This window comes from Thunnus albacares, chromosome 14 (genome assembly GCF_914725855.1).
Source record: "Thunnus albacares chromosome 14, fThuAlb1.1, whole genome shotgun sequence".
NCBI lineage: Eukaryota > Metazoa > Chordata > Actinopteri > Scombriformes > Scombridae > Thunnus > Thunnus albacares.
The window spans coordinates 21057613-21071393 of NC_058119.1; the positions used below are offsets into that span (position 1 = coordinate 21057613).

At 40.7% G+C, this 13781-nt stretch overlaps 1 protein-coding gene across 1 annotated transcript in view; it reads left to right on the forward strand.

The window, feature by feature from the left end:
- The first annotated feature begins 1227 nt into the window (after nt 1-1227).
- Nucleotides 1228-13781, forward strand: part of LOC122997221 (AT-rich interactive domain-containing protein 5B-like) — a 76573-nt gene continuing 64019 nt past the window's right edge. Inside the window, exons 1-3 of the mRNA XM_044373252.1 lie at nt 1228-1315; nt 1644-1898; nt 11311-11545. Of these exons, the coding sequence (XP_044229187.1) occupies nt 1295-1315; nt 1644-1898; nt 11311-11545 (511 nt within the window). The 5' untranslated portion in view covers nt 1228-1294. The remainder of the gene's footprint in view (nt 1316-1643; nt 1899-11310; nt 11546-13781) is intronic.

The following is a 13781-nucleotide window of genomic DNA, read 5'->3' on the forward strand; positions in this document are numbered from 1 at the left end:
GCATCAACAACCAGAGGAAAACATATCACAAGAAAACACTTTACTGGATGTGAATCATGGGGGGAAAAAAACGCATTGCGTAATACTGTACTTGAAATAGCTGGTGTCATAGGCCTATGTCGCTGTTGCATGCTCTGTGATCTGAGCGGTGGATAAATGCAGGGCAAAGAGTGTCTGACAGTGGAGAAACAGCACAGCGCTGTGGACCGAGCGGGTACTTTTCTATACACCAATAATTCCAGACAGCCGATAAAATACAGCTGACACATTCAGCCAGCGGAGACTGAAAGGACAATGAGTCCACAGATGTAAATAGAAACCGTAAAGTTTGTATAACTTGATATTTCTATCATAGGTATAATCAGTTATTCATACTTAAATATTGGTTTCCTGACACAGCTGTAATTCCTCCGCGTTTGTAGTAATAAATATTCATCAACATAATTATATAAAAGGCTTTGATCGTGCAAATGTGTTAACCCTTGTCAAATATATATCCCGCTGTCTTCACAAGGTCAGCGCAGCGTTTTAACATGATTTATGTCTGGATAATGGACCGCCTCGTGAATTCTGTCTCGTGACGCCCCGCTTTCTAACTCGGCCAATTTTGTCTTTAATGCTCGCCTCAAAAATATATAAAGGCCATTATTTTCAGCAAAGCCGAACCTGCGCGCCTGAGCCGTAACGCGCATACCAAGTTCAAGCTCAAAGCAAAGCCGGCACCTCACGGGTCCCACATTGCCTTTTGAGGAATCATTTGATAGCCCTATTAACTTTCATGTAACATTGTTTCTTGAAGGCATCCACAGCAAGCGCCTCAGTGTCATTACTGTGAGAAATGTGCTTTCATACTGAACGTCTTTTACAGAAGTCCTGGAAGAAACATACTTCTGGAAAAGCCCATAAACACATAATATTAGCTTTTATAGGCAAATAATTTTACGTAATCAATATTTTCTGTTTTTATAGACAACTGGCACCCACTGATGATCATAAATTTATGATATATTAATAGTTATACCTTAATATTTTATCTAAACACGTGACTAGGCTTAATAGAAATGCGCCAAAAAATAATTATCACAAATTTACTTCATTAAATCAAAACTTACACTCACACATTGAATTTCCTGCAGTGCATTTACCATAATTCGTATTTTTCCATGACTCCTTACTGACTAATACACGGTGTTTTAAACTCTACAGAAATATGCTCCTTCCAGGACCTTCGGCAATCCATTCAAGCCAGCAAGTTTGGAGAGCGTGTTGAGTTTAATCAATTCATAACGTCGAGATGGAGCCGAACTCACTGAAGGTAACGTTTGTTATCAACCGTCGATTTATTTTATATTCGCATTGCGCTAATCGTTACCGACTGTAAACTGTACTCATATGGCTAACCCACAAAACTTTGACACATTGCATTTAGTATGACCACATCTGTGTCATATGTTGAACATCTAAAAATAGTTACATGATGCTAATTGTGTGCTGAAAACCGATTTCCTAATGTGATATTTGCCAACCGTGCGTATTTACGCAGGGGTGTTATAAATGTTTGTATCCACTTGGCTACGATTTGTTTACCAAATGAGTTGATAAGCCATTCATTATTTAATCAATTTTGTGTTTTTCTTCTACAGTGGGTGGGCTCGTCTTGCGGTTTACATGGACCATATATATTCTATAAAGCCTTTAAATTTAACCGGGACGGCAAACCGAGGATTCTGTCTCTCGGAGACTTTTTCTTCGTCAGATGTAAACCGGAGGATCCTATTTGCATAGCGGAGCTTCAGCTGCTCTGGGAAGAAAGAACAAGCAAGCAACTTTTATCAAGCTCCAAACTTTATTTTCTACCCGAGGATACTCCCCAGGGACGGACAGTCACACATGGAGAGGTAGGAATATTCATCGCCTGGTGAACAATGAAGCATGCTTGTTGTTTTCTCGTGTTTTATTCTGTGTGTTCTCGCTTGTTCGCGGCATTTTATTAAACGGCATCTTTACTGCATTAAGAGTTGGCAGTGGATGTGTAGTCTCCGGTGACACGGGCATTCATAAACGCATGTTATTGATACTGACATTGATGTAACAGACCAGTAAAGGGATCGACCTACAGCGGCATTTGTTCTCTAGTTTTACTTTAGCCTATTTCTATTGTGGTGTCAACTGCTGAATGTGCACTTGTCCAGCTGCGCTCAATAAGGCTGCCGCTGCGCTCTATGGGGTTAATTGTGTTATAAAGGGGAAAATCCGCAAGAATCCTGCACCCATGCTCTGTCATTTCATTTCTTGGTAAAAGCGTGTCAGATACTGACATATGGGCGGAAATTGCGAAACGGTAATGAATGCACGGGATCAAACTGGCTCAGATCGGACGGTACGATAGTTATTAGATATTTTGTAATGCTGCCTGATGTTGAAAGAGGGGAGAGCGAGTCATAAAGCGTGGCAGAGCAAAGCCAGCGCCGACACGTTTTAACTACTCTCCAAGCTTTGCATAATTTTCCATGTGGACATTTCCACCCTCGACAATGTGATATTGTCAGCTCACATTTGAGGCAGCACTTAAGACGCCTCTGTGTTACATTACGCCGTTTGTTGGCACAGAAAGGCAATAGTTATGATTGACTGTGGCCATATGTGGCGCTTGTGATCCGGTTACATCGTTGCACTGAATGGCATTACTCTGATTATTGAGGGGTTTTTCTTACCAGCCATAAAACAAATGATGTGTTGTTTTCTCTCTGATATTCTTCACTCAGCGACAACAGCACTTTAATTACCACTCTCTGCTTTTGATCACTTGCGGCTGGATGGAAATGATTCTCTCCTGCTGTTATATTGTTTATATTGAAGGACAAAGCCGTGTTTGTACTTGACTCTTCCGCTGATGGTTTACTTACATTCTTTCCTCTTGAGTAATAGAGTGGCTATCACATTTCCCTTTCATAAGAAAGGTGGCTATTTATGGCCTGCCGCTTAGACAAGCTATCATCTTTGTGGCAGAATTCTTGTATGAACGCGTATCATCTCCTGAAGCCCTCTCGCTTTAGCCTTTAACACGCTGCAATTATTTAGTAATTACTTTGAGTGCATGCATCGCCGAATCTGAGGCCACACTTGCGCAACGCCATGTGAGCTCCGCCCCTTTCCCAAAGACTTATTTGCATTGCAAAGTGCTCACATTCCAGTCCATCGGGTATATCTGACTGTAAAATATTATATTAACTACCAGAAGGGCTGCTCTGCCAATGCAAATCAAATCTCAAAGAATTTGGGAGTTAAACAGCGTAGCACACAGTGATACAATCATCTGCTGTACTTTGTGTAATTGATGCGAGAGTAAAATCAGAAGGGGAATAAAAGCAGTTTTCCCTGCATGAATTATGCAGCAACTTGCATCACAACGCACAAATCCTGCAAACTCTAGAGAAAGATGCACTCACTTTGAAGTTGCACTCTGATTATAGAATAGGCCAGACTATGAATTAATATAATTTGGGGATGATATGTTTAAGTGCAATGTAGTTGCCTGCAGGCTGACCTCAATTAAAGGGCTTGTCAAATCTTCTACTCTCAGCACATCAGACTACTTACTGTATATTACAGAGTGGAAATTGCCCTGACAACTTCAAGTCAGTTTATGACCTTCATTGAGCCCATTCAGATTCTCGCTGACTTTGCCCCATAACACTAATCTGCACTGCATGAGTCAGCGAGGAGCGCTTACAGATGCAACATATAATCCAAAAAACAAACAGGAAGGGTAAACCTGCCTCATAAAAAAAAAAAAAGAAAAGAAAAAAAGCTGATATGAAAACCCGTCGTCCGTGATGTATGAGGGGAAAAGACTATTTGTTTTTGAAATGTAAACATTAGAGAAGAATCCATTTTTAGTCGCACTGGAAAGTGGAGTTTATAAAGCTCACATTAGTCATTTTTCTCCAGGACCGGTGGCGTATAAAGACAGATTAATGAATGTGGAGTTATACTGAACTGTAAATCTGTAATTGACTGGCTGAAAATCAGGAGTTCAGATTAGGCTAGTGACTCATGCAGATATGAACTTGATAACTCACAGCTCTCAGGAAGTGTGTTATTTTCACAAGGTTTTACTGCTAAATGAGCACAGACCACGTCACGAGGTAAAGCCACAACTTGCTATCATCGAGCCTCACAACATTTATTACAGGATCTTGTTGGACCTGCCCCTGAATATTTCCACACAACATAAAACAGAAACAGTGTCTGACATTTGACATGTAAACAGCTGGTTCCTTGTTGCTCCCTTTCTCTGTGAGATCGCGCTACATATCTTGTAGATTGCTATTATCTTAAGCTTGAAGCCAATATCCCCCAAATACCAAAAGGCAACGACTCTTTCAAGACATCAAAACAGCCTTTATTGAACTAGCTCACCAGAATTGGATTACTGATTCACTTGTGTTCTCAGCGCTGAGGTATGATGTAATTTCCTGGTTATTTCTCAGGTATTTGTTTGCTCTCATCCTCTCCTGCGCTGTGTTTTGTGCTGTGCTGTGCAGTGACAAGAGGAACCAACCCATGACCTACTGTGCTTGTTATTCTTCTGTCACAGGGCTGGAGGTCAATTTCTTTTAAACTGAGCCAGTTTTAAATCCAGTCAGCTATGGCTGGAAATAAAAATAATGATTCATTGAATAAACGTAAGTCATGGTGTCTGTGTTTGCTTAATAGCTGATAAACAGAAACAGAAAAAATGTATTAATCTATTTATTCTGAGTTAATTATTAAGTCCATATGTGGAGGAAGCTCTATTTTTCATTGTATCTCAGCCTGACAAGCAGTGTTTACCCCCACCAGTTGAGCTCTGCTTGCTCTTTAAACAGGCTTTGTGTCGAGTTGCTCACCCATTATGACAAACCCTCTATTGGGGCCTCTGCTCTATTTGTCTGCCTGCAAACTGCCACCGACTAAACAGTCACATGTGTTTTAAAACTCATTGAGTGACACATTATTTCTTCTCACTCCAAATGGCCCGCTCCTCCTGCTGATACTGCTGTAATACGTTCTGTTTTTGGACTCCCCCATTTCAGGAGAGAGCTGTTGTAGATAACCGCTCACCGCACACAACACCCACTTATTGTATACACTTCGCTTCAGGCGGTTAATTGCTTATGCTTATCTTATACTATATATCCCACTTTACTGCAAATACAGCAAGGCACTCTTAATGGGAATTCACAACCGCAGAGAATATTTCTGGATCATGTTATATTAATGTGCTATTATCATCACCTCTGATTTCATCTGACCTCTCTTCTCCTCTATTCTGTCCCTCTAGCTGACAAGGCTTTGGCACGCACACACACACACATACATACACACACACACACACACACACACACACACACACACTGACAGGCTGGGGACTGCAGCAGTAGGCCTGTATTGATTGCTGTGGAAAACACTTTGGCATGCGTCCAGAGCCATTTCTTCAGTACATGGCAGTAGTCCATGCATGTGTTTCAGTGCTTGGAAAGCCAGCTTGTAGGGAAATTAGATTGTATTCATTTGCTGCTTCTTTGATTTTTCCTAAGGGAAAAACCCTGAATGGGTAATTCAGGCATCTGGGATGCTAGTTGAGTTAAGTGTAAGTGGCTTAGATATGCGAGCAGCATTTTGATGGATAAGGTCGTTCTGCTGAATGACTTGAGTGTAAATGTGATATGGCACATTTTTACAGTGATCTTTTTTAGAACATCCATACTGCTCCCTTGTCTTATATACCAAATCTCCAAATCTTATTATACCAAATCTCTCCATTCACACAACAATGGCAGGCAGGAATTTAGAGGGGTGGATGGGGTGGGGGGGTTGAGGGGGGGGTTGTGTGCATGTGTGGCGTGCGCGCATGTGTGCCTCCTCCTGCCGCAGAACAAGTCATTAACTCTGAACACTGCCCTCCAGTGAATTCCTCACCATTGCTGAAATAGCATGTAAATTATTACCAGCTTTTTAGGATAGTGTAATTTAAAACCTTTAAAATGGAATACCCTGGACTTCAAAGGCTATAAAAACCCCCACTAACATTTCCCATTGGTTTAGGAGTTGTCATTCCCGTCCTTCACAATCTTCTGATTCTTTTCACCCAACTGTTTTGTGTCTTTGCAGCCTAAGTAATGATATGTTACAGCAGTGCCTGGTTTGTCAACACACATGAGACTTTTGGTGCTCTTTACCTCGGTTTTTCCACTTTGTCATTGACTAACCACTTGAACAGGCAAACATTTGCCTTGATGCATGACTCCAGTGCCCCCAGCTACAGTGGATCGTTATTATAACCTTAAGGAGAATGCAGCCACAGATGAGAAGCTCTTGCTTAATACAGCCAATGTTGTTCATTCATAACTGCGGTTTCTTAGATGGAGCATGTGGAATTATCATACATTTAGTCTTTTTGTCTGTGTGTGTGCGTGTGTGTGTGTGTCTGTGTGTGTGCATTTGCTAAAATACAAAGCTGCAGTGATTCAAGCGAGCTGACGCAGCGTTTTTGTGGTGTCACCTTACATGATGGATGCCTCACCCACTTTCAGAAAGGGCTTTGAAAACTCCTGTTATCTCGCTATTTTTCTCCGTCATTATATCTGTGAAAGAATGCAAAGTTCATATATCACGCCGGCTCATGTAAGAGCAATCTCTTAATGGAATCAGTGAATAAAAGATGAGTTCAGCACCCCGCAGATATTACAGCAACTTTTATGCATATGAATAAACTGCATGCATTAAGTGGCAGAACATTATGTACAATAACTCTCACCTTTTAAATGTTGTACCTTGAACTCTTTCTAGTCTTGAGGCAGCCTCCAAAAACATATTCTAATTCAATTGTCCCTGGCTTACTCCCCAGAGCTCCTTTTTAATTCCCAGATAAGTTTGTTTTGGGACACTGAAGCCAAGGTCAGTCATGGGGAGGGGAGATAGATAATGAACTCATATTGTGTTTCATACCCTCGTTCTCTCTCTCTGCTTCTCTCCCTCTCTGTCTCCTCATTGTCCATGTCACCATGTCCATTACTCAATTACTAATCTCCTTTGGCCTTAGGAATTCCAGCGCTGACCTCTCGGAGGCAGCAGGCTGAAACCTTCCCAGCATGACAGGAGCACTGTGTGTGTGTGTGTGTGTGTGTGTGTGTGTGTACACCCACAGTATAGAAAGATACCCACCCACTGGGAAGTGTGCACCCCTTGACTCTCAAGCTGAAAGTCCTGTCCGAGCGATGAGACGCTCCGCTGCAGAACGCTGACAGTCAGGAATGTCTTCCTCGCCGTTCACGCACAGTTGCGTGGATTCTCGCAGGGAATTGTTCGGAGTGATATGGAATATTTCAGGGTGCATTGTTTCTAATTGGATCACCGAATATAGAATCGGGAATGTCCCTTATGTGCTGTTTTGCCACCAGTAAACCGCCGCATCCATATAAATTGAATGATATGGATTTTAGCGAGTTTAATTTCAATGAGATTGTCGGAGTCATGGGTTGCTGGAACAGAGTTATCTACAGTTTCACAGCAGAAGTCTGTTTTTTTCCACTTTCGCTCCATTATGTGCAGTCAGAGCAATAAATTCACTCAGTAATGTTTGTGGCGATATGCTGCTGCAGTAATAACATGAATTATTGATAGAAGAATGGAGACAGAATGTAACATTCAGCTGTTAATGTGTTACTTTGCATTTTAATTCAATCATAAAACGAGCAGTTAGATAGTATATGCATTTATTGACACACCGGAGGTAAAGTTATGGTAACACATTAAGACATTCGGTGCAGGATTTAGAGTGTATAAATGCTCTTAATGCATCTGTGTAGGAAGTGTTACTAAAATGACACAAGGTTGTTTGGTATGTTGCTGATGTGGAGTGTCACCTCTTGGCTGTGGGCTTGCAGTCCTCTGACCTATATTATCAAGTGGCCTGCTGGCTGTGTCTGCCGCTTTGCTAAACTATCAACAGCCTAACTGGAAATGACAGCACAGTGTGGATAGGCGGCATTTACAGAAGAGCAAGGCCCCAAGTTTCAAAAGCACGTCTTTGAAACCGAAAATCCAAGTAGTGTGAAGAAGAATGCGATGCTGGTGAATGGAGTGATTGATCTTTGCAAAGTTTTGTCTAGTGCTGGAACAATTAGTTGCTCACTTGATTTGGCAGAATATTAATCAACAACTATTTTTTATAATAGATTAATCCTTTAAGTAATTTATCAAGCAAAAATGTAGGGCTGCAATTAATAATTATTTTGATTATCACTTAATCTGCAGATTATTTCCCCTATTAATTAGTTGATCTATAAAATATGAGAAAATAGTTAAAAATGCCACAATCACAGCTTCCCAAAGCTTAAGCTGATGTCTTCAAATTTCTTGTTTTGTCCAACCAACAGTCTAAAACCCAAAGATATTCAATTTTCTGTTATAATGGACTAAGAAAACCAGTAAACACTCACTTTTTGGACTATTGCTCAGATGATTTCTCAATATCAAAATAGCTGATGATAAATTTTCATGCAATTGACTAATCGTTTATTCAACAAATCATTTCAGCTCCATAAAAACGTCAAATATGTTCTTGTTCCAGCTTCTCCACTTTGAGTATTTGCTGCTTTCCATGTTTTATCTGATCATGAAATGAAAATTTTTGGACTGTTGGTTAGACAAAGAGAAGCAATTTAAAAACATCTTGTGGTTATTTTCACTATTTTATGACACTTTATAGACAGAAGATTAATCAACAGATTCAGAGTCAATCATGAAAATAATCATTAGTTGCAGCCCTAGCTTAGTCTTTTTCTCTCTCAGAGATAATTGTTTTTTTATGTTATACTGGCAGATCAGGCTCGTTGTGTGCGCCGCTGTTGTTGTGAGCGTTTCTCAATAACTGACTGGGTTGGCTTGTTTTCAAGAACCTCTTACATGGAAACACAGCACATTTCTTAATTCTACAGTATTTTCATAAACATTTCTCAATCAAATTTCATGAGTTATGCAAACCACAAGCCAGCTTTCAGTTTCCTGACTGTATGCGCTGCATCACACAGGAACCCACAGACTTCAGCCGGTGTAAAGTTGGCTGGTAAAGTTAAAAAAAGAAAGAAAGAAAAAAACTGTATGTGGCAAAGCTAATGGATGTAGCCTGTTTTTAGAACTGCGGCTCCGTTCATAGACTGATTATATTCTGGACTGTGTTGACAGCTGCTGAATTGCTCTCACCTGTTGTGTTTTGCTCTCAAGCCGAACAAGTCCCCAAACAGGATCTGTTGACACTTACACAAGGCACCATGTCATTCACTTGATTGATATAGCAGGAATGATTGTGTGTTTTTAAGGTTTGCTGTCGCTGTGTGTACGCTCTGGTGTGCTATTGAATGACTTGAAGCATTGCTGTTTGATACACACATCAGCAGCAGAACATTTAGCGCGTTATATTTTGTTTCAAATGGACTCGACTGAAATATTTCTTGGTTTTGTTTCTCTATGTGCTGTCAGTTGATCGCATCAAAGTACAGTAGCTAATTTTGAAGAGATAAAGTACATTGTGGTTTTTGGCTGCAGGCTGAATGCTATTTACTGTTGCTCTACATTATTCAAATGGCCTGTTTTTTCTGAAGGCAGAAACAGCAGTCAGTTTTTCATTGCATGGAAAGCCGGTTACAACCACCCGCCACCACTTGACAGCTGAAGACAGCTCATTATAAGAAGACCGAAAACCCATGTTTGATGTTTCTACTTAGTGAGGGAGGCACAGCTATATCAAGCTATCCCTCGCAGGCTTTTCCTTTATAAGGAAATACTGTCTCCAACTGGTTGGGATTTGATATGCCTGTAGTTGCAGATGATGTGAGAACTGAATATGGGTAATTGTATAGACAGAGCACTCAGAACGAATTTAAAAAGCTGAAAAGTTGTGTGTTCATGTGTTTGTTTTTAGAATATCATGACAAAATAGGAGGAATGCTCTGAAATATTCTATTATAACATGAATAAAGCGGCTTAAAATGACAAAAAAAGACAAAAGCTTGACATTTTAAGCTTCACAAAGGAAAGATTTACTGCGGAGTTGTTTTTATTAGATTGTATAGATGTATCTTTTATTATATCACCCCTACATACACACATATACGTCAATATGGAGTAAATGAGTGTTATTTTAATGTACAGGCTCTCGGAGGGGAAATGTGTACAGGCAGACAGATGCCCGGTAAATTGGAGATAACCAAGGAGACAGACAGACATCAGAGACCTACTCTGAGTGTCTGCGTTTCTGCCCGTACACATCTGTCCTCCAGATTTCCCTGTTTCTGTAATAGCCATCTTCTAGCACACCACTCCACTCTGTTGGTAACAAGCACTTCAGCCATTAGCCCTTCAAATGGAAACACATTTAAGCATCTCCGCTTCCTTCGCTCTCCATTGGACTTGTAATTCTTTGAGTATAAGAGTTATTAAAGAAGGTTTGAATCAACCTTAAGGAAAAAAAAGTTGAGGCATATACTGGAGAGAGAGCAGATCTTATTAAATAAGCCAGCTCAACAGACTCTGTACACAAGACCACCACAGCTATATTCAGCTTACCTCAGTATCAGCCATGCACATCGCTGCTATAGATTTACAATTATACTTTCCTGACAGTGTCACATTAGTTTCATTGTGTGTCAAAGACCACTAGCTCACAGCTTTCTCCTGTTCATTCATTACATCCCCGCTGTAACAAATCGCATTGCTTCTATTCCTCGACACTTTGAAGGTATAATCATAGTGGCTGAGTGTGACTTGTGATTTAAAAGCATAAAATCTAAGCGTTCATGGTGAATATCAGAAGCCCGACTTCCTAAATGCTAATCAAAATGTCTAAAACATCCACGTCCTCATTGACATTGATTTAACTGCTGGCATAAATTCAATTCCGCAATCATCCACATCATCCATATTCATGGTGCCATTAATTTACTTACATTAATGTGCATCCACAGCCATAATGCTACTTGACGCACATACCAATTTAGTTGATAAATAAGGACGCTCTGTTGTTTGTCCTGTTTCCTGTACTGGTTGTGATTTTACATGATTTTAATACAGACATTGCTCCTGATTATGCTTACGTGCAGATGTGCTGTTTTTTAATGCATTTTTATGAGTCTCTTTAACTAAACAGTTTCAAAACGAATCATAAGATTGTGGCAAAGGTAAATGGTCCATGACCTTGTCATAGTTGCATTTACGTAACTCAGTTTATGTACTTCTGATTGAAATGGGGATTCTGCCTCCTTTCAGCACGAGGTAATTGCAGTGTCTGAGAAGGTGATTGTGCGACTGGAGGACCTGGTGAAGTGGACGGTACCAGACTTCTCAGGATGGGCCCACGGTCTGAAGGCCGAGCCTCTCAAAGCCTCTGTTCTCCTGGAGCTGGGGACCAACGGGAGGCGGGAGGCCCTCCACCGCTACAGAGAGAGCACCCTAACCAGCGGACTCAACTTCAAGGATGTCCAGAGGGAAAGGGCACAGTTAGGTGAGCAGCAATTTCTTTTAGTCTTTTTTTATAAGACATTTCTTCATTCTTAAAGGTTACTGCAGTGTTTCTAAATTCTCTGCGTTGCGCTGTTAAATGTTTATGTATTTGTGTCCTGTCCCTACCATAAATCAGCTTATGTTTATTGTCCTTTGGTTGGTTTAACAAGTGTTGTCTTGACTGGAGTAATTTATCAGTATGTAGTTGGAATTCCTCCCGATATAATGAGCTGAGAATTACACTAATAGAGGCAGGCTAGAGGTAATGGCAGCGTGTTTGCTAACGCATTACCATCCTAGAGTAACAGCTCTGTTTCCAGAAAACAACAAAGGCAACTCTGCAAAAAAAAAATCACATCATTCATCTGGTAATGTCTTTAAATAATTGAGTCACATCAAACTGCCGTCCACAGCACCTCTGACACCTTCTTATCCATCAGTTCAGATCATAATTGGCTGTGTATCTCGGCAGCTTTAAGGATCATTGCTATGTGTGTCTGGGTGGTTGTCTGGCGGATTCATCATGTACACGGTGCTATTAAGTGGCAGTGAATGTTTGATTCCTGCACCAGGCTCTGGGGGTCTCACTACAGCATTAACCATGAATCAGCCCCAACATAAAGCTGGATGTCTCTGCGGATGACTCATCCGATGCAAATAGGAAACTCTGGCATTTGAGCCTAATAATCAGAAAGAACATAATGTTCTCTTTGAAGCTGTTTCCCACTTATTTGCCTCTCTCTCTCATGGCTGTGATGTAATGCCTAATGCTGATTATAATGGTATAATGTAGCTTAGCAAACATGCTAAAAATACCATCACAATTACAGTACGTCTTGTCAGGTTTTAAGTATGTATCCTGTTGATTTAAGCCAGAATTCTAGCTTCATTCCTTGAAATGGTCCTCTATAATTCACTTTTCTAGTAACAGTTTACACCTATGTGGAAGTGAAACCACCATAGTCTTAAAAACATGAGTCTTTTTTTCTGTAGAAAAGGTTGGTTTATTGATGACTCGTGTACTGTGTAATCTTCCAGGAAGGGAAGCGGTTGTGTGTTTCTGTGTGAGGCTGTAATGCCCTTGATTACACGACATTGCTTGAATCGCATACACAAAAAAGACAAGAAGATCAATAGTGGTTTCTTTGTTGTTATTCCAGTAATCAATATGGTTTGATTTTGCTCTTGTGTGAGTGTGTGTGACTGCTTGCTTTCTTAAATAGACGTGTCAGCCGGCTTCTTAAATGATATTATGTTCCATATCATGGCTTTCTATAAATATGCTGTATCCACCAGATTTTATAGATTTATCTGTTGCCAGTGTAATAACTCAAGAATGACGCCATTGTTACTGAGGGGTTGGCGTGTGTGAATGCGTGTGTGCATGTGTGTGTGCACGTGTTGCTAATGAGCAGAGCTGCCGTTAATGACTCCATCAGGCTGTTTCTAAATGCACTTGTCACTCCAATGGGACACTCCGCCAGAGAATCTGCCCACTCAGCAGAACCGGCTCAGACTCTGGCAGGGCACCAGAGAGACACACACGCACACACTTTGACACAAACACACACACACACACAGATGGACACATGCACAAATACTACACACCGACAATCAGTGATGCGCACTCACTTATCCATTTGTTTGTTTGTTCGCTACATCTTTGGCGTGTGTCAGTTGTTGACAGTCTAACAATATGAGAGGGGCAGAGAGTTTGGGAGAGAGTGAGAGAGATCTCTTATTCATCAAGGCAATGCATGTTACTCTGAGCAAGGGTTTGCATATAAATATGAAATATGCCAGTGCAATGCTGCTGACTACCAAAATGAAATATTCATGCCACAGCAGCAGCAGATCAGATATAAATGTAGCCTTAAAGCGTCCTGTGGTTGAATGTCCGTAATTCTGTGTAAAATGTTCGCTCATTGACTAAGCTGACTTTTTTATGATACAGTTGTACGCTCTTTTTCGGGTTGTATTCATGAACAGAATAGCCAGAAGTGAGTGCTTGCTGTATCACTCGAATGATGTATTTACTGATTGTTATTCTCAGGCTGATCTGTAACTATGTCAGAGGAATTGGATTGTTCCCCATAACAGGATACTGCAGGAATACCACAAGCTCCACAGAAAACCATTGTGAGCTAAAGAGCAATAATGTGTGCCATTGTTATCGAGGGAAACTGTTCTTTTTTTTTTTCCTGAGTGCATATCCTAACTTTTCCTGGCATGCTGCC